This window comes from Ambystoma mexicanum, chromosome 13 (genome assembly GCF_040938575.1).
Source record: "Ambystoma mexicanum isolate Mex_15411 chromosome 13, UKY_AmexF1_1, whole genome shotgun sequence".
In the NCBI taxonomy this organism is placed as follows: domain Eukaryota; kingdom Metazoa; phylum Chordata; class Amphibia; order Caudata; family Ambystomatidae; genus Ambystoma; species Ambystoma mexicanum.
The window spans coordinates 498,891,886-498,911,410 of record NC_090938.1 but is presented as its reverse complement, the minus strand read 5'-3'; the positions used below and the strand labels follow the sequence as shown (position 1 = coordinate 498,911,410).

The window sequence follows — 19,525 nt, the reverse complement described above, 5'->3', positions numbered from 1 at the left end:
GTGTGTCTCCTAATATGTGCAACATCTTTACCAAACCTTTGTTTGACAAGTTGGATAGACTAGGTGTCATCTACACTAACTACGCAGATGACACTCAGATCCTCATCCCCCTTTCGGGTAACTTCTTGGAAGACTCAGCTTTGGTAAACAAGATATATCTCCTCATTCAGGCATGGATGGCATCCCATGGCCTCTGTCTGAATGACGACAAAACAGAGATTCTGATCCTCGGCACAGAGACAGCGATTAAAAAACTTGACCCGAACTATGCCTCGTTTAACATTGACAACAATATCATCAAAGTGATGCCTGCAGTCAAAACCCTTGGGGTCTATCTGGACTCAGCACTCACTTTTAAGAAACAAATTAACTCCCTAGCTTCCTCCACAGCCTATACTTGTAAACTGATCCGAGCATGTAGACCATTCCTAACAGAGGCCAGCTGTATTACCCTAGCTAATGCACTTATCATATCCAGATTGGACTATTGTAATGCCCTATATGCGGGATCTAACAAGTATATCCTTAAACTCCAAACACTCCAAAATAACGCTCTCAGAGTAGCCTTAAACATTCCTAACAGAGCCCATGTCTCTACTTCCAGAAGGAATATCCACTGTCTAAAAATTAGACAGGATCACCCTCAAAACTCTTTCGCTCACATCCAAATGCCTCAACAATATAGCTCCTCCCTATCTAGCAAATAGAATCAACAAGAGAATCTCAAACCGCCCCACAAGAATGACTAACGTTTATACCTTGATGGTGCCTAGATATAAAAAGAGCACAGCTGGCGGTGCTAGCTTTCCAGTCATAGCTGCCCAAACCTGGAACAAACTCCCTTTAGAACTTAGAAAGGACCAACCCTACCTAAGTTTCAGGCGCAAGGTTCTTTAATGGATACGATCTAATGCTAGTATCTACCACTGCTAGTATCTAGGAATTTCACTGGACCCTACCGGGACTACAAAACTGTGGTTGATTGTTACTTATCTCTTTATGCTTCCGACACCTGGCATTAACTGTATAAGTATATTCAGACTGTAACGTTGTTGATCTGTCCTACTGCCTAGTTCTTTATGCTTCCGACACCTGGCATTAACTGTATAAGTATATTCAGACTGTAACGTTTTTGATCTGTCCTACTGCCTAGTTCTTTATGCTTCCAACACTTGGCATTAACTGCATAAGTATATTCAGACTGTAACGCTGCTGAAATGTCCTACTGCCTATTTTGCTTGTCACTGTAACCAAGTTCTCAAGTATCCTTGTAATGTTTGCGCCCGGCTACCTGCGGGTTTGGTTTTGCGCTATATTAAATAAACAAACAAACAAATACTGTGCCCGGTTCCCATCATGTCCCGTTGTCTCGCATTCTTGGGCGGCAGGCTTTCTGCATTCCTGCTTCTTTCTGCTGCCTGGGTTCACCTCCACACTGCTTTCCACAGCGTTCTTCCTCTGTGTTCTGACCGGCCTCTGCAGCTCTCCCTTCTGTCAGCTGTGGCAGACTTAAGTTTCCCAGCATGATTGAGCAACTTCCAAAGACTAGACCGCTGTGTTGGTTTCCCAGTTTTAGTCATCTGCATTGCTCCATCCCTCTTTTTCGTCTTGGTTGTTACCATGCTGTTCCTTCTGTGGTGATGAGGACTAATTGTAGATCTAGTAAGTGGTTGAGGGAGAGTGTTCCATTAAGTCATCAGGGCATGTGGAATTAAGGGTATGTGACTTTCTCCAATGAGGTTGTCATCCCCCTGAGGATCATCTCCCCCCCTCCCCTCCCCATGGTGTCTTCCCTCAAATAGCCGCCGCTGGTTCAGAATCAGGTAGCAGCTGCCGTCCCTTTGGCCACATGGGGAGAGACTATCCCGGGAAAGGAGTGATGACATCATCAGATTCATTACAGTATATACAAGGGATAATTTATCTAATTCATCAACTGGTAGACACAGGAAAATCTCATATCTAATTTATTAAAGGAGAGACAGAAGAGCCTTTTTCACAGGGGACCGGGAATCAAAGATATAGTAAGTCCCAGTGCTCAGCTGTGGCTAGCATCGGAGGGCATCTCCTCTGAAATCTAGTCAAGAGGAGACAGTTGGACTGAACATCCGCCAATGTTATTAGAGGGCAGGGTCGACGTTATGGGTGTTTCGGCGCCAGCTTTTGGCACGCCTTCCTCAGGACCAGGTGTTTTTAGTGATGTGGACCGTGTACAGCCAAAGAGTGACGGTGAGTCAAAGATATATAATTGTAGGAGGGAGAGAGAGAAACAGTTGTTTAAGTCTCAGGAAGTGGGTATGAAAGCAACACAGGGGCTCGCTTAGATGTGGTTATAATCCATCTTGCTGTGCATAGTGGAAGTGATTTGAACAATGATTTCACTGTAAGGATCAGCAGATAAATCCTTGTGGAGACAAAGTTATAATGACGGAGTTGCAAAGGCAGAGTGCTTTATTTAGAGCCAGCTCTAATTATTCTTATTTGTGAAGTTCAATAAGATACAGTGGAAATAAATGTGCCCACCTACTTAATAACAAGGTTATGTCTATCTTCATATTACTGTTTTTGTAGTTTTCAACTGGTTTCTGTATGTTTTCTGACAATACAAATAACTGTCCTGCTTCTTTGTTTTGCATAGTGCCATACTGAAGGGCATGGCAAGTTTATTCACTGGCCTGTCGGTATCCACCTCCTTTACCAACAGTAGTCATCCCTCTTACCTTCCATGCATTCCAGTGGCGCCTGCCGCTCTGGGAACCACACGTTAAGCAGTCAGTCCTGTCTGACCGAGATCCAAATACTGCCAATGATGATGGGAATGCAAACATTGTGGAAGGTCTCCACCATGCTATATAGATCTTGGTGAAATCTCTGGAGGCTTTTCCTATTGAAGGTCTAATTTCACCCCTGGCCCTCTTTGCTCCAGTGTTTTTGTCAACTCCTCCACAGAGCCTCAATTGGAGGAGTAGCCTTAGTATATATGAGAAAGGCTTCACTTTGAGCTAACTCTTTCCAATGTTCTTTTGGAGATGTGCAGGGCATACTGATGTGGCTTAATGTTGCTGATTGCAAATGTGTGTCCTCGAAGGAATGACCAGGCACTCATAGCCAGGGACTTGATCAGAGCACATGAAGCATTTCTGAATTCCTTAAATAAAACCTCTGATGGGTTCACACGAGACATTTTAAGCACTAATTAACACAGTTGTGCGTCCCTAGCCCCAGTTGTTTTTTTTAAAAAATGTTGCTTCTTGACCAGTCTTAATCCTGATCGATAGCCTTCTTAAAAGGCAACATGGTTTCCTCCCACATACACATGGAGGTGAAGACCTTGAGCAACTGTGGGTCAAAAAGTGACCCATGTGGAGGCCTTTTCAACGAACCGATACTACTGCCATGTTAGCCAGTTACTGGTTGGCATAATTTCTATTATGTATCCAGCCACTTGCCCAAACACTTCAGAAGGAGTGAACGTCCTGCTTTATTTAGGCAAAACGTCCCTTTGTTCCAGCCCCCTAAGCCAGGGATATTGTCTTTCAGTCAGGTTCATGGCTTAAAGTTCCAGGACAGTAATTGATCTGCCAGTATATATGAAAACCCTTATTGGTCCCTTGATGGATTGGAACAGTCCTAGGCACATCACTAAAATACCTGCTGTGCCACCAGAAGGTGGAAGGAGTATGATCCTGCAGACTTGCCACCACCTAGGTTCGGTGTTGTGCCACCAGAGGTGTGACGAGACAGACATCTGCCCAAGATCTAAATTGCGACTCTGCTAAAAAAACAACTTCAGGCAAACAGCTGCCACATCTTCAGGGGTTGCCATTCCAAAACACCCAACACATTGGAGGACCCTGCACATAATCAAAATAAGTGTGCAGCGGAAAGGTTCTGCCCATAGTCATGATGGAATGCTGTGAGCTATAGCTATGGCATAATGAGATCCAAAGCAATGGACGTGTGCGCGTTACTATCTCTTTTAAATGCCATGATCCCACTTTCCCCTGGAAAAAGGGGGGGTTACCCTGAAACTGACATTTCAGCAACTCTTTCCGCAAAGTAACTGCTCCGTTTGGTGACCTGACTAAACACCACAGAAAGACTGACAAAATCCAAGATGGCTGACTGAGTTTATATCACCTGACCTGGTAATGTGACCAGTTACAGAGAGGAGAGCATGATTGGAAAACGGGCAGATCTGGAAACGCTTAGCGAACTTTATTTGAAAATAGTGAATTGAAGCTCCCTGCCAGTCAAGGTTCAAGAGGAGAAGTATAAAAAGAGCACGTGTGCTGGGCGTTGTCTGGAACAGATGGGGGGGGGGGCATTGTTCTGCTTGACTGAGAGACTAGTAATTCCAGTTCCTGACTGCCACGGGAGGGTGTCGGGCAAAACGGATGCTGGGGGAAACTCCTGGGAAACCTGAAAGCGCCCTGGAGCCTGAGAGGCGTGTGAGAATTCTGAAAGATGTGTAAAACCTGAGAGTGGTAATGAGAAGTTCACAAAAATCCTGGAGCCTGAACGATGTTCTGAGAAACCTGGAAAATGTCAACTTCACATACTGAGAATTGTCAAAGACTTTCCGAAACAAATGAATGCCAAGCTACATCAAGGCCGGAGTGAAGAGCGTATCGCTCCGAGAGGCGAAGTAATCCGTACAGCGCAAAGAGAAACTGAACTGTCGGAGAGAAATGTGGACTTCTAAAATAGTAAATACCAGCACTTTAAGAAAGTCATTGTTTTTTTTTTTAAATACTGCTTTGCCACGAGGCACTTTTGAACCAGTGAAGTAGTCTCTTTGAAACGTGAGGCACCGACTGCAAGGGCTCCATCCAAATTGGGGCCTCTATTTTCACAACACACTGCATAGACACAGAGCATGAATGAATAATCTCTCAGATTGGGGCTCTGCATGGAGTAACACGTTTTGTCAGAGCTCTTAAATTTCCTCGTGCCATTCTGGAAAATGTCACCCACTTTTTTCTTAGAATTCTGGAGCTGATAATTTCCAAATTTGTAAATGGTAAAGAAGCTGCAGGTCAGATAATTCAAAGTGAGAACCTAGAACCGAGCACCCTGGTGTTCTGCATTCTGTAGCATCACTGCATCTAACACTTATCTGAACAGCCCTTCGAGAGCTCTAGTGCCTTTCCAGGAGTCTAATATTTGGTTCTCCCGATGTTTTGAACTACTAATCCCATCAGCCGAAATTTACATAGTCAATGGTGAGGGATTATGGGAGCTGTAGTTAACACATCTGGAGAGCCACCGGTTGCACCCGGTTTTAAGTGATACGTGCCGGGGGGGGCGGTGTTTGTGTCGTGCGTGCAGTGCCGTGCCTGTGAGAGCAGAAATGAAAATGGTTGGGGTGGATGCGTGGGGGGAGCGGGGGGCTTTCTGAGTGATGAAGTGGGACATGTTTGATGACGCTGTGAGAGATGCAGCGGCCATTGCAGTGCCTGTCAGAGTGTAAGAGATGCTTGCGGTGATGCAGTGCCCCATTAGAAAGGAACACTCTGCTGGACGTAGACTATTGTTGATTTTTAGATCGGGTCTGCTCGGAGTGCTTCGGTGTCGGGCTCTTGTTGGCTGCACTGACCGTTTTTACTGTGTTATTGATTTTCCAGATTGAATCAGGCCTTGTGGTTGGGAACAGTCAGGTGGTGTTTGAAAAGGCGGATAGCTCTTCCCTCACGCTGATTGGTAAGTCTTGCGCGGCCTCATTGTCGATTGATGTGTCCCCATGCCATTATAAATGCAGAGCACCAGACCCACATACCTCCCATGAGATATTTCAAATAACAACCAATTGAAGGTTTAAATTTCCTAGAGTGTTTACACGGTCTCCACCTTGTGATTTTGAATAACATTTCAATTTAATAATAGAATTACCGTTTCAAATTTCGTGTTGCCGCAGTATCTTGTTTGGCCACGAGATGGCAGCCAGTCCAAAGACAACTTTGTGATCCGGCTTGCTGTGGGGCCGGACATTTCGGTTCGTGGATGCTGTAAGTTTACTCAGATCTGCTGGGCAATGGTAAGCGTAAGCCCCGACCCACAGCAAACCTTGCAACATTATCCGTTACGCTCGCATTTGAAGCTTTGCGTGCTGCTTGTTTGCCCCTATCCATTCTTTCCCATAATTGCTTATTTTCATGGACGTTTGTAGATAACCAGCTATCCCCATGTGCCTATTAAACATACATTCCTTTCTGTCCCACACATACCAGATAGTATTGCAATGGTGTATGAGTTACGCAGCTAAATGCATTATTTTACCAATGCCACGTGCTCATAAGATACTGACACCTAACGGGGCTGGCTAAAGATGGGTTGGGGGCTTGGGACCCATTTCAAAACTTTGCTTTGAGCCCCCCTTGCATACAGCTGGGAACATCCGTTGGAGGCAGCTGTGAGGAGCAGAGGGTAGAATGGAGATAGTTCCTAGTGCAGTCATCAATGGATGATTTATTTGGTTTTATCATTGAGGTTGAATACCATGAGCCCCCCACCTTGAACTTGAGTAATCTTCACGCATGTTCACTACCCCAACAACAAAGTACTGAAAGGTGGGTGGCACATGTAAGTGCTAAGTAAACACCTTTTTAAAGAGGTCTATTTTAGACTGGCCAGTAGAGATTTAAAGTGATGCAACCGGTAGCTTGTGAAGACTGATGCTTATTAAGCAAATATGTTCATAACATGCGCCCCAATTTGCTGATTCATTCTCGGGCGAAATCCTAGATAAAGCAATGGAGGGAGGGGGCGATGAGCTGCAGATTATCCAGGTGCAAATGTATTGGCCTCTGCACGGCAGAATGAAGAAAGGCAGCCAGCGCAGAGTTGAGCACCCGAATGACCACTTTAAAAAACAAGTCACCCCCACAAAGTGTGGTCTCACGATGGAACAGATGATACGTGGAATACAGATGATCCGGACCAGGATACACAGGGTAGTCCCACACAACCCTCTCAACCAGACGACATTTGGTGCTTTCCACACCATGGTATCAAAGGCGTGCCAGGAATTTGGGTTAACTCCTGCAGAGGAAAAGAGACTGTTTCGTTTTTGAACACATGGGTAAGCACAGAAAGGCTGTGTTTGCTATACCCACCTTAGATCTTGTTTGGAAAGAGGGGTTGCGAACCCTGAAACATCCTTTCTCTGAACCAGCAGTAAAAAGGGAGACTAGGCAAGAAATTCAAGGCACTGGATACAACACCAAAATGTCTAACCTCTCAAACCTCTCCGCTGTCAGCGGCAGCATGTTGCAAGGCGTGTACACAACACAAATATGCTACTCCCCCGGACAGTGAGGGCAGGAGAATCAATGTTTTTGGAAAAAAGTGCTCACCATCGGGGCAACAACAGTAGAAGCAGCCAATGCCCTGGCGATAGTGGCTAGCTATGACTGGGAAATGTGGCACCGGTTAGTTCCCATATTGGAGCTTTTGCCAGAGCAACAGCGAAAAGAGGCCATGACGCTTTTACGTGAAGGCGAGGAGGCCTCAAAGCACACTATCAATATTGCAGTGGATCTCGCTGAGATGGGATTCAAGCCAATTGGTAATGGGGTCGCCATGAGAAGGCAAGAATGGCTATGCTGCACGGACAGGAGGTGTACAATAAGGTTGTCGACATGCCGTTTGTGGAAGAGAACGATTTCAGCGCCAAGGTCGATGAGGCCCGTAAGGCAATGAAGGCAGACTCTGATATTGCTAGATCACTAACGGCCCTAAAGGGCAGAATGTTTCGTCCATTTCCAGGTGCCTCAGGTCAAACCTAGTTCTCATCCGCAAGAGTCAACCAGAACTATGGAATATCTGGCTACTACTCACAGGGATATAGAAGGAACTACCAGTCCTCCCAACACAGCACGGAGTACCACCAAGTAAAACGCAAATGCGGATTGGCCACCTCCTAAAGAGGTAGACAGAACGAAGCCCATCAATGACTGCCTCAAAGGCACACCTTTGGGAAGAAATGTGGCATTTCATGTTGACAGGTGGCAAGCAATTACAAAAGACAGATGGGTGCTGGACGCCATCTAACATGGCCATCTGTTGGAGTTGAAAGGTGCATAGAAACCCTTACCTCCCGTAACTGTGTCACATCCGCACATTCCATTTCTCCAACAAGAATTGCGCCAAATATTTAAAAAACGGCCAATAAAAAGAGTTCCTCCTTCATCGAGGGGAAAAGGGGTATATCCTGGACTCAAGAAAGTTAAACAAAAACAAAATGGTCACACTACAAGATGTCATAAAACCGTACAACCTCACGAAAATCGAGACACCGAAAGTACCTCAGGTTAAAGGTTGGAGAAAGTCATTAACAGTTCCGAGTCCTTCCATTCGGCCTCAAATAAGCCCCCAGAACTTTCACCAAATGCCTAGCACCAGTGGCAGCTTGCCTCAGAAAACAGTGCCACCACGTCTACCCATACATAGACGACTGGTTGGTTCGATGCCCAACAAATCAAGAGACTGCGGTTTCACTGAAACAAACAGAAAATCTTCTCCAACAATGGGAGTTGCAGTCAAATTACGCCAAATCTTGCATAGTTCCATCAAAAAGTTTGGTGTTCCTGGGCGCACAGTTTCTTACGGGGCAAGGCCTCGTCAGGCCCTCAGCCAACAGAGTGCAAAATTTAATAACGCTGACAAACTTTCATTCCACGCAAACTAATCATGGTGCGAAAATGCATGGCTCTAATGAGCACCATGTCGTCCTGCATTCCACTGATACCCAATTGCAGGCTACACATGCAACCAGTAAAATGATTTCTAGCTACCTGATGGCCCCAGATACAAGGTTCCTGGGCTGACAAGATAACCATAACCCCGGCTCTCTCTGAGTCACTGAAATGGTGGGCGATCCTTGACAACATCTCAAAAGGGATGCCACTAGTAGAACCCTCTCACCACCTCACACATTCACCAGGCACTACTGCCTGCAACAACAGCACACGGAAGACGTGCATATGGGATGAGCAGTCCTTCAACGGCTGGTCCAGTAAGGTAACCCCGCTGCTTCTGTTTGTTGTAATTACGTATGTCTACTTCTGGCATGAGCGTAAAAAATGAAAAGGTTTCAAGTCTTTGTTTGCCTGTTTTTTTTCTCCTCCAGACATGTATACTGCTCTAAAATCTATTCACAGCATGTGAATACATGAAAGAACCAATGCTAGAGAAGGGAGTAGTTTCTTACCTGTAACTCAATTTCTCCAGCGTTGGTATCTTTCATGGATTCACATGCACCCTCCAGCCTTCCCTCCAGACAAACATCCTCTAAAGGGGGTAGTCCTCCAGCTGGAGTGGTTAAAATCTGAGGGGAAGCTGCTGGGGTGGAGTTATACACTCAATGTCCCATTTGTGGGGACCAAAAGCACCCACAACGTTGATGGGACACGCAAGGTGTCAAAGTTTTTCAATAGGAAAAGTACTAAATCAAAGTAACCAGGGATTCCCAGCCTGACTGAGAATATTCACAGCATGTGAATCCATGGAAGATACCAACACTGGAGAAATGGAGTTACAGGCAAGAAACATCTCCCTTCTCCTGTGCGAATGCGTGCACAGAGTAGACACGCGCAGCGTAAAGAAATGCCTGTACTTGTTAACCAATGTGGGAACAGCCTAAAATGTTCTGCAACAAACAAGCACATACAGGCGCAGCCACTCACGAAAGGCCAGGCCCAAGTGGAGGGGTCAAAAGGTTGAAAACCCACAAGACCGGGTTTTGGTGGGTGTTTGCAGATAGAAAGGGAGCAGAGGTGGTGGAGAGAGGTGAAGTTGAAGGCAGAGATGATGTTGTGACAGGAGGATCTTGGGACATGGCAGTGTCAGGGGGAAGAAGCTGAGGAGGAGGTGATGACGGGAGCAGCTGGTGTTGCTGAGAGAACATTATAGAAAGCAAGGAGAGATTAACAGAACTGGACATGTGCATCCCATGCTAACAGAGTGTGGGTGAGGTGGGAGGAGAAAGGAGTATGTGGCAAAGCATTGGAGGAGTGACCGGAGTTAGTGAGTAGTAAGGGGCACCGAGGGATTAGTTTGAAAGCCCCCTAGGCCCAAGCAGGTATCGGGGCCATGAGGAAAGCGATATTGTGCTGTTGGGCTGTAGAAGCAGGACTGCCTGGACAGGGTGATGGTCAGGAGCGGGGAAAAAGGCCAGTGGAATCTCTAAGCCTGTCTTGCGTCTCGTGGAAGATGTGGGCCTTGTGGACACATTGGGGCAGTACAGATCACACCCTGGACTTTGTGCACCCTTTTACCAAGCCACTGGGTGAGACAGATGATTCACCCACAAGTTACTAGTCAAATAAAGCCAGAAGATCAACTACAAGATGACATGTGCTTCCCTGTAGGTACCGAGATGCTGCGGAGAGCCCTGCGCACTGCCACCTCCCCAACTGTCTGTCTCACTGCCTCTTGTGGTAGGGTGGGCTCGAGTATCTTCCCTGTTGGGTAGTCTCGCCCAGGTTGGAAGGGGTCCCTCTTCCTCCCTTGGCAGGGCCATGACCCTGCTGCATGCCTCCATCCCTTCACAAAGTGCCCCTTCCTCTTTCTGACTACTGTCTAACTTCTCCCAGGTGATTTTCTGGACCTTCCCTCCTCTCAGACTTCTCTGCTCCTGGCTAAACTGTGGAGCTTGACACAGAGGTCTTTTGGGGCAATGGTAGGAGAACTGCCTCCCCACACCCCAGGCATAACCCAAGGTGGTATGACTGGTGCCTTACGGCCTTGTTCTTTATAGAATAGACTGTCCTTCCATTCCCTAAATCTAGTAAACCTGCTCCCAGACACCAGATCCTCAGTAAGATTCGGGATCACTAGGTCTTTGGTGCTCCAGATTGTGATGCTCGTCGTGCTCAAGTCACCCAGTCTCCATTAATGTAATAAGTTGCCATGTTGTTCTCTGCCTTAGAACTGGGTAATGATGGCAGATTTGGGCGTATGGCATTGCTGGTGCTGCCTGAATCTAGCAAGGCCCAGACAGTCTGCCCTTGGGTGCTGGTTCACACCCAGGAAGGTTTCTTCAGGCAGGTTACCCCAGGCATACAGATTGCAACGTTGGGAGCATCCTTTGGAAGCTTTTTTGTTGCTCTTCCTTTGTGGTGCTGGTTTCACTAAAGGGATAGGATCCGACCCCTGGTGTCTGGGCAGAGGAGACAAGATTTTCAATGAGCCCCCTAACACCACAGACTAGGCAAAACATTGCCTCTGCCTGACTCTCGCTGCGATATAGGAGGTCAGTCCTTTTTTTTTTTATTTAGACCATTGTTTTGGAGCTACAGCCCTGAGTTGTGATATTTCCTTTGGGGGTGGGAGTCCTCAGTCCTCCTCTGAGAGGTCTTCCAGCTGTAGTGAGAGGTTTGGTCTCCACTTCTGTGTAGGCCCTGAAGTTTCCTTGCTCTGCAGGTAATGGTACCTTCATGGTCTCAGACGAATCTTGTGATTGCAAACTCTCAACACCCTGTTGGGTTTTTCCCCTAGGTCCTCTTTGGGATGGGCTGCCTTATCCCCAGTCTGTCAAGTTGACCCTCAACCCTTTTCCCCCCGGAGGTCAGCAGGTGCAGCCCCAGGTCGCTTGTCTCTTCTTCATACTGGTCTGGACTGTCCCTTTCCTTGCGAGGCAAGGTTAGTCATTCCAGACCAGCCTCTACTAGTTACGGGCCCTCTTCTTTCTCACTCCTTCACTTTTCAGGATATCTGTAGAGCTGGGGCTCACTGGGGCTGATATTGGTCTCCAGGTTGCTCCATGCCACTACAGCATCCCGCAGTCATTGCTACTTCACTTTCCCACCCATCAGCAGGTACTGCGCCAAGTCTTCCATGGAATCCTTTAGGTCCTCTTGACAACGAGCTGCTTACCCCACAGGGATGGGATTGCATTCCCAAGGTGGTGTGACGAATCCCAGGGCATTGTCACTGCTCTCATGGGGTGAGCCCCTTCCCACGAGGCCATGGAAGTGAGGCTGCTACCCGATAGTCCACCTGGGGGTGGTACTCATCGGGTGGATCTCAGGGAAACCCTCCATGGCACCAGGGATGACTATCTTCTCCTTTTGTCTCCTCACTCCTCTCACACCACATCCCCTTCTATAGTTCCCCCACAAGTCCATCTATTGCTGCAAGATCGGAAACCCCAACCACTTTGAACATACTGTGACGAGGAAGAGTAAGAACTACCCAGTTGGAGTCCGTCTTACTACTGACACTAAGAAGATTGGGCAAAGAGGGAAAAAGCCCACCACGGAACCAACATATGCAGTACAGTCAATCAAACTCATTCCCAGTCATTGAAAGGGATGAAGGACTATACACGATGGCAGATCCTCCCTGGAGGAACTGAGAGCTGGCAAACAGTACCGCTAAGAGCAGGGGACGCTGGCAGAGCCTTGCCGAACACAGATGTTCAGAGCTGTCCTGGCTGGATAATCGGAGGTCCAGGAGCCGGACCATGCGACCGAGGCAGGAGGCGTGAAGCGAGTGGGACCAGACCTGGAAGCAGAGAGAGTCTGAAGGTGCGCAGAAGCCCATAGCTAAGAAAGACAGTCCCACAAAGATACCCAAGGCAGACTGTAACATCACAAAAGAAAGGTACCTGGGTTACTGTAACGGGTGGCAGGGATCCCAAAGAGCAAATGAGGCAGTTGGGGGGTATGGGGGGGGGGGAGAGAAACACAGGAACCTGTCCTGTCCCTGGGGAGAAATGCTAAGCGGACATATGAGAAACCGTGCCTGGCAGGTTATAGAACCAGCCCTGGCAAAAAGGGATAACAAACCTGAGAGAGGGGTCTGAGACCCATATGAAACTGGGGAGGCCACACAAGAAGAGTACAGGAGGGCCAACAACCCATTGCAGTCTAAGGAAGCACGCAAACAAGGTATTGAGATTCAAAACAAGTTGGGTATCCCTGGGAAGACATAAAGCGGTCAGTGACCCACAGAAATGAGAGAAAAGGCACAGAGCAAATTTGGGTTGTCCCGAAACATCCTGGAAGGGTCTGGGAACCAATCACTATTGATCAGGATGAAGTAATGAGGGTGCCAGCACTATTGATCAGGATGAAGTAATGAGGGTGCCAGCACCCATTGTTAAACACGCTCTCTGGAACAGCAGTCAAGTCTGGGAGGGGGGTAAACCAGAACATTTTGTGGACTTTGCTTTTGATTGTTTTCCTGTGAGAACAGCTGCAATGAAGAAAGAAAGGAAGAACTACAGTCAAATCTGGCAGGAGAGTGAACCAGATTTGCTGTGTGATATTTATTTTGTGAAATGTGAGGAACCCTGAAGGCATTCTCACACCTATTCCCCAGGGATCCTCTGTTTAGGTGGCAAGGGAAGGGCCATTGCTTTTGGATCCCGACCCTCGGGGTGGACAAGCAAGGGAGGATCACCTCGGTAGAGGGTCTCTGGGGACTGGGGAGAGAATGCCAAATGGCGAGACATATGTCCTTACGACAATCCATCCTGCCCCCCTGTGTCTTTGTAGGCTACTGTGACTGTACCTTACCCTTTGACAACAGTACTGCGAAAATGAAGAGGCGTCTTTGAGTGAGGAAGATTACCAGTGAAAGAAACTATTATGGTACTGGGATGCAGAAGAGGAAGTCTAGAGGCTTTGAAGGTCAGGCATGTTCCAGTGATTAGCTTGATTTGAGTCTGGCAAGCCAATCAAAGGAGATGCACCTGAGAACCCTTAACAGGGTACAGCAGGGAGCAGAGTGTGCAAGGAGCACAATGAAGTCCCATCCAGTCTGAGTGTCCCAGTGAGAACAGTGTACCGAATTTCTGGAGGTCTCAGCGGGAAAGCAGGCAGTGTGTATGTGGCGAGGGAGCCATGTCTCCAGGGAGCCAGAAAGAAGGATCAAAGGGAGCTGCGTGAGCGGGCGACCCCTTTCCGTGTGGCCAAAGACTGCTTGTTAACCTAGTTGGGAAAACCTGCCCAGGGTTGTCCAAGGGGCAGGTGGAAGAGTTTTGCCTTCAATGAACAACGACGAGAATGCCAGGAGCCGAGACAATACTGCGGGTGAGTTTCAAAGTGTGAATGAAACCTGGCACGTGTCTAATCTGCAGTGATGCAGATTAGCTAAGTGATCGCGCACAGCATACTTTTAAAGATGGAGAAGTACAGAAGTTAAAGAGCATCTAAGAAGTAATTGACAAACCAGTGAAACACAGTAGCCCAATAAATCTCCAGAGCTTATTGAATTGAAATGAAAGCAGCTGGCGAAATGGGAGCAAAAGTACGAAAGAGTATAAAGAACATTAAAGAAACAAGAACTAAGCATGTGAGCCAAAGGGAAGTGTGGGTCAGAGAAAAAGAGCCCATAGGAGAAACTAATGATGCAAATAGAACCTTAAAAGGAGGTGGAGATCCTAAAGTATTAGGGGGGGGGCAGGGAAGTGCCCAGAAACCCATGAAAGTAAACTGAACTGCCAAGTGAAAGAAGAAGCTAAGGGCAGCGCTGGGGTGACTGGTTGCGTGACCTGTAATGGGTGGACAGTGTGGTCTAAAACTGCGCCTAGACCAGGAAACCCTAATATATGAAGAAAAGCCCTAAGGCCCAGCATTGTGTCAAGGATAAAAGAGCCACTGGTTACGCAACCTGTTATGGGTGGACCGTGCTGTCTGAAACTGTGCCACGACCAGTAGGGGGCTGCAACGAAAGAGTTGTAAGGTGAGAAGAACCTGTGAACTTTGTTTTATGAGAAGGAACTGTATTGCGCTCTGGGCAGGGAACACTGAGCCCTGAGTGAATACAACAAGACTGTTTATTGTGAACTTTTGACAAAAGAATACTTAATGAACTGGTGCCTGCGGTTTGGGGAAGGGAGTCTGAACATCCTATGAACCTTTGTGTTGAACTGAACTTATGCCATGGAACCTTGTGTGGATTGGAACCAGAGATTATACCCCAGAGGGTACAAGCTTTGCAAGATCTTATCGGGGAGGAAGGATAGCTCAGGGCAACACTTTTGTCTTGGAAGCAAGACAACGCAACGAAAAACAGGTTTGAATCCTGATCCTGCGTTTAGAAATGACTCGTTGGTATTAATAACGTTATAAAAGAACAATTATAATATTACTTGAGCTGTATCCCGACTTGGGAGAGGGGGCTAGCCAGAGCTCCGAACTTTATTATTCACTTCTTCAGTTGAACCATCCTTTCACTATAGTGTTTTCTTAGTTGTGCGGGCAAGCATAGGTTTGGACACTTAGCAACTTTTTGAATTGAACACACTGACTTTGACGATCCTTCGTTTATTTAGGTGGGGCAATCCCTCCACAGCGATAGGGCTAGATGGAAGTTTCACCCATGCTGATTCATTGAATAAAGATTTTGAACCTGTGTTACCAGTGTCTGTTTCTCTCTTAAAATCATACCTGTCTCGCAGAAAGTACAACCATTTTAGAAAAGAGGATTTGCAGATCAAGTCTGGTAGGATGAGGAACCAGACTTGATAAGACCTTTTGTGAGGTGAATGGAGAAGGGAAGGGCCTCCCCCTTCATACTTGTTTTCTTGTCAAGATTTGAACATAGAGAATTGAACATTTTAGTTGGAGTCCAGAACAGGAGAAACCTTGTTTTGGATCCAGAAGGTCCGTTTTCTTTAGTTAACTTAACGTGTAAGGGACGGAAATAGGTTTTGACACAGGACAGTGGAAATTTTATATTTTCAGACTGCCTGACAGAATCCTTAGTCTTTTGGTGGAGGTAGGGAAACCCCTCTTAGAAATGGAGGTAGATATGTTTTTTTTTACATGTCTTTATCTTTAATAAAAGTATTTGCCGACAAATATGCCACCTCTGTCAGACTTACTTCTGCACCCTTATAGAGGACACCAACAATTCTTATAGATACCTGCACTCTCTGGCTCCTGCTTGCCGGTCTACAGGGTATCCCACCAAAATGTGCCGACCATCTTCCCCTCTGGATCTGGATAGGGTTTTGGAGGAGGTTGACCAACAGGGTCTGCACGTTACTGTGGTGCTTAACTGGGTTGCGCCTTTAACTGATATGGTAGTACCTTCCAGTTCCTCTGAGCTGGGGTAAAATACCCAAAACGGTTTGCCAGTAGCTCTACCCATAGCTCAGTCTTGCCCATGATCCTCTAGTTTGCAGAGATCCAGTAGCTGTAGGTGTAAGGATTTTCTCATGTGCATCTTAATCAGTCAGTGGTTGGGAGATCTGACCCGGACCATCACTCTTTTCCATTAGTGTTCTGCTGGAATTGGTATCTAGGACTGGCTTATGCTTTTGTGTTCCCATCTTCTGAATCTCTTCTTTCTCAAAGCGGGTGGTTCTCTCTTGTGGGCGGCCTTTGCACCAGGCTTGAAATATCTAAGAATGACACCAATCTCCACAGATGGCCTCAATAATAAACAGGCAAAGCTATCGGGTTTATTGTGCTTTATTGAATTTTGAAATGTATTATTTTGGGTGACAGGGATGAGTGAAACTACAGGGGGGTCACTATGACTCTTTCGACCTCCAAGTGTGCTCCCTGCACCCTAGTCCGGGCGTCCCTAGCCTTGCAATGTCCCCAATCTTATCCTAAAGCAAGGTAACCTCTACTGATTTGTCTTCTCTATTCTGGAGGGAAACCTTAAGACACTGGCCTCTATCTAATGCCCTCTGGGAATTTCAGAAATTATCCTCTTATGATGGTCCACAGACTGCTTTCTCCAGGATTTCTCCACCAGTCTTTCCCCGCAAACCCTCTCTCGCTTTTGCCTCTATTTCTCCCTCTAAATCTATTGCCGCTCTCCTCCCTTTCAGATCTTCATCTCCCTCTCTCTGTATCTGAACCCCTTTCCTTCTCCTCAGACTTCTTTCCCTTCCCTTCTCTCCTTCTGTCAGATCACCTCTCCTTCCCCCACCCCCTCTTAAACCACCCTTGCACTACCTGCACATTTCTCCTCTCCCCTCTCTCCTTCCCTTTTCCACTCTACCTGCACCGTTTCCTCTTACCTCTCTCCCCCCACTAAACCCTGTCTACTCCTCTGTCTCCTGATCTTGCACACTGTCTTTCCCCACTACCTGCCTCCTCCTCTCCGCCCTCTCCCACTATTACTCATATTACTACCTTTCACCTTTTGACCACTTTCCTGGACCACACTCTTCATCACTTATACTCACCCACACCCTCTCTAAATTCCATACACTTCTCCTCCCTCTATTTCTTAATCACCTTCACTTACATTTCACTCCCCTTTACCATACTACAGTCTACTTATTCCACTCTCTCCTACACACTGTACCATCCCTGCCCTTTCTCAGAGCACTGCCACAGTCTCTGCAGCACTCGACTTCACTGTTCCTCCTCAGTCTGGCCTCTTGTTCCACAACTGCTATAAATCAGAAACCATACCAGTGACTTCTCTAGTGATATTAATGCTGTTGTCACTTCCAATCCCTGTGTAACAAAGACATTAGCTTCCTGAGAGAAGGGAGGTTAACACATATCCCCGTTAAGGGATGGCTTGTCCACCAAGGGAGGGGGTCACCCCCAGTGGGATACTGCTTCCCCTGCCCCCTATGTGGTGTTAAGCTTAACAATCTCACCTCCTTAGTCCCAGAGGGGATTGCAGAGAGGTGTGATGAATCCTGGTGAGTCATCACTGAACCCCCAGCCTAAGATCTCCCCACAGGTGGCCAGGGGAAGGCACACTCTACCTTATCCTAACACTGGGGGTGGAATCATGAGGGAAGATCACATGAGAGGTGATGGCTGTCAAGGGGAAGTAGTGACTCCTTTGGGAGGGATGTGGTATACATCTTCTTGTGAGGATGAGTGTTCGGTCATTCCCAAATATCTCATGGCATGCTGTAATTGTACAAGTCCCTCTCGTGAGGAAACCCAAGGAACCCTCTGTGAAAAGTTAATTCTGTCTTGGGTAGAAGTCTTAGTCCTAATGTTAAGTCAAACATCACTTATATAACATCTTCTAACTTTGATAACTTCCACTTCAACAATCAAATAGAAATGGATTTCAGGATCCCTAATGCCTTTGGTACTGGGACGAGGAAGGAGGACCAATATTCAATGAGGATCAAAGATGCCACTGAAGGGAATATGCAGTCTAGTTGTTTGAAGGCCAGGCACCTGAGCCAGACATTTACACCTGAAAACGGACCACAGCTATGGTGTAGAAAAGGAGCAGCAGAAGCTGTCAAGAATGACACTGAAGCGGTTGCAACTGTAGGAGGAGTGCGAATGCCAACAGAAGCTGATGTGGGAAGAGAAGGTGTGCAGTTTTGCGGGGTACACTCAGCAGGAAGCAGTCCTTGTCAGCAGCAGGGATAGAAGACCAATGGTGTGGGGGACATGCTCCCGACCTGACGTGAGTTCCCTGGAGGTGCTGGAGGACGCAGAGACCCAGCGGGCCGGCAGGGCTCAAGAGGGGGGCTGTGCAGGTGGTGGCAGGTACAGAAGAGCTGTCAATTGGATTACCAATCCACTGAGGGTCCACTGAACCAACAGGGAGCAACAAGTAGATGCCGAACGAAGCTGGTGAGTTGGCCTGCAAGAGAGGGTAACCCTGGGGCACTTGAGTGGAACGTTTGTTAAAATCAAAAAGGGCGCCATTCTCCATTTATGAAACAACTTGAGGGCACCTGTAACCCTCATTGCCAACAATCAAGAGGCTATCGTCCAGAAGAAGTAAGAGTGCAAAAAGGTCGCAATTTTCTATTTTTGAGTTAACTTGGGGAAACCTGTAACCCACATTGCCAACAGCACAGAGACTATAATAAAGAGCTAAAAGGCCAATAAGGGCAAAATTCTCCTTTCGTGAGACACCAGTTTGGGGAAATCTTTAAGCCCATATTGCCACCAGAAGATACCAACTGTAGTAGTACGAGTTTTGTTTCTTCCTGGCAGGAGAGTGTACCAGGAAAGGGACCACTTGTAATTAGTCCTGGCAGGTGAGTGGACTGGTAAAGAAACCGTTGATTTGAAATAAATGTGGTTGTGGTCAAAAGGTGTTGTTGAAGGGCAGTGGTAATTTTATCATTTTGAGAAAGTGTTGCATCACCAGAGGTAGTTGCTGTGTTATCAAAGGTATTCTATTTGAAGAATTGTGATGTGCTAATATTTGCTTTGCATCTTGAGAAAGACATTGTGTGCAGGAAAACAATAGCCTTGGTTTATGAACTAGTGTTTTGTGAAAAGATACATTTGCCTTACCATGAAGGATACTGTGGAGAACTATTGCTTTGATTTTTTTAACACGTTTTTGTGAAACAGACATTTACTTTACCAAGTGGAAGGACACAGTGGATGGAAAAGAGATTTTGTGTTGAACTGAACAGAACTTTGTTGAATCAGAACTTTCCCAAGGGTATTCCTGAATTGATCCAGGGGAAAGGAGCCCAACCCTGGCCACAAGGAGTACTTTCTAAAAACTATAAGTATGAACTTTTGCACTATTTTGTTGAACGGAAGACGGCCAACTATTCCTTGTACACATTTGTTGTGTGTATTAGTGTGAGGGTCATAGACTTTTG

General features: G+C 46.8%; 1 protein-coding gene across 3 annotated transcripts in view; it reads left to right on the top strand.

Moving 5' to 3' along the window:
- Window positions 1-19,525, top strand: part of NSF (N-ethylmaleimide sensitive factor, vesicle fusing ATPase) — a 1,025,749-nt gene that overhangs the window by 419,758 nt on the left and 586,466 nt on the right. For all 3 annotated transcript variants that reach the window (XM_069634162.1, XM_069634161.1, XM_069634163.1), the window contains one exon: window positions 5,628-5,703. In XM_069634162.1, the coding sequence (XP_069490263.1) occupies window positions 5,628-5,703 (76 nt within the window). The remainder of the gene's footprint in view (window positions 1-5,627; window positions 5,704-19,525) is intronic.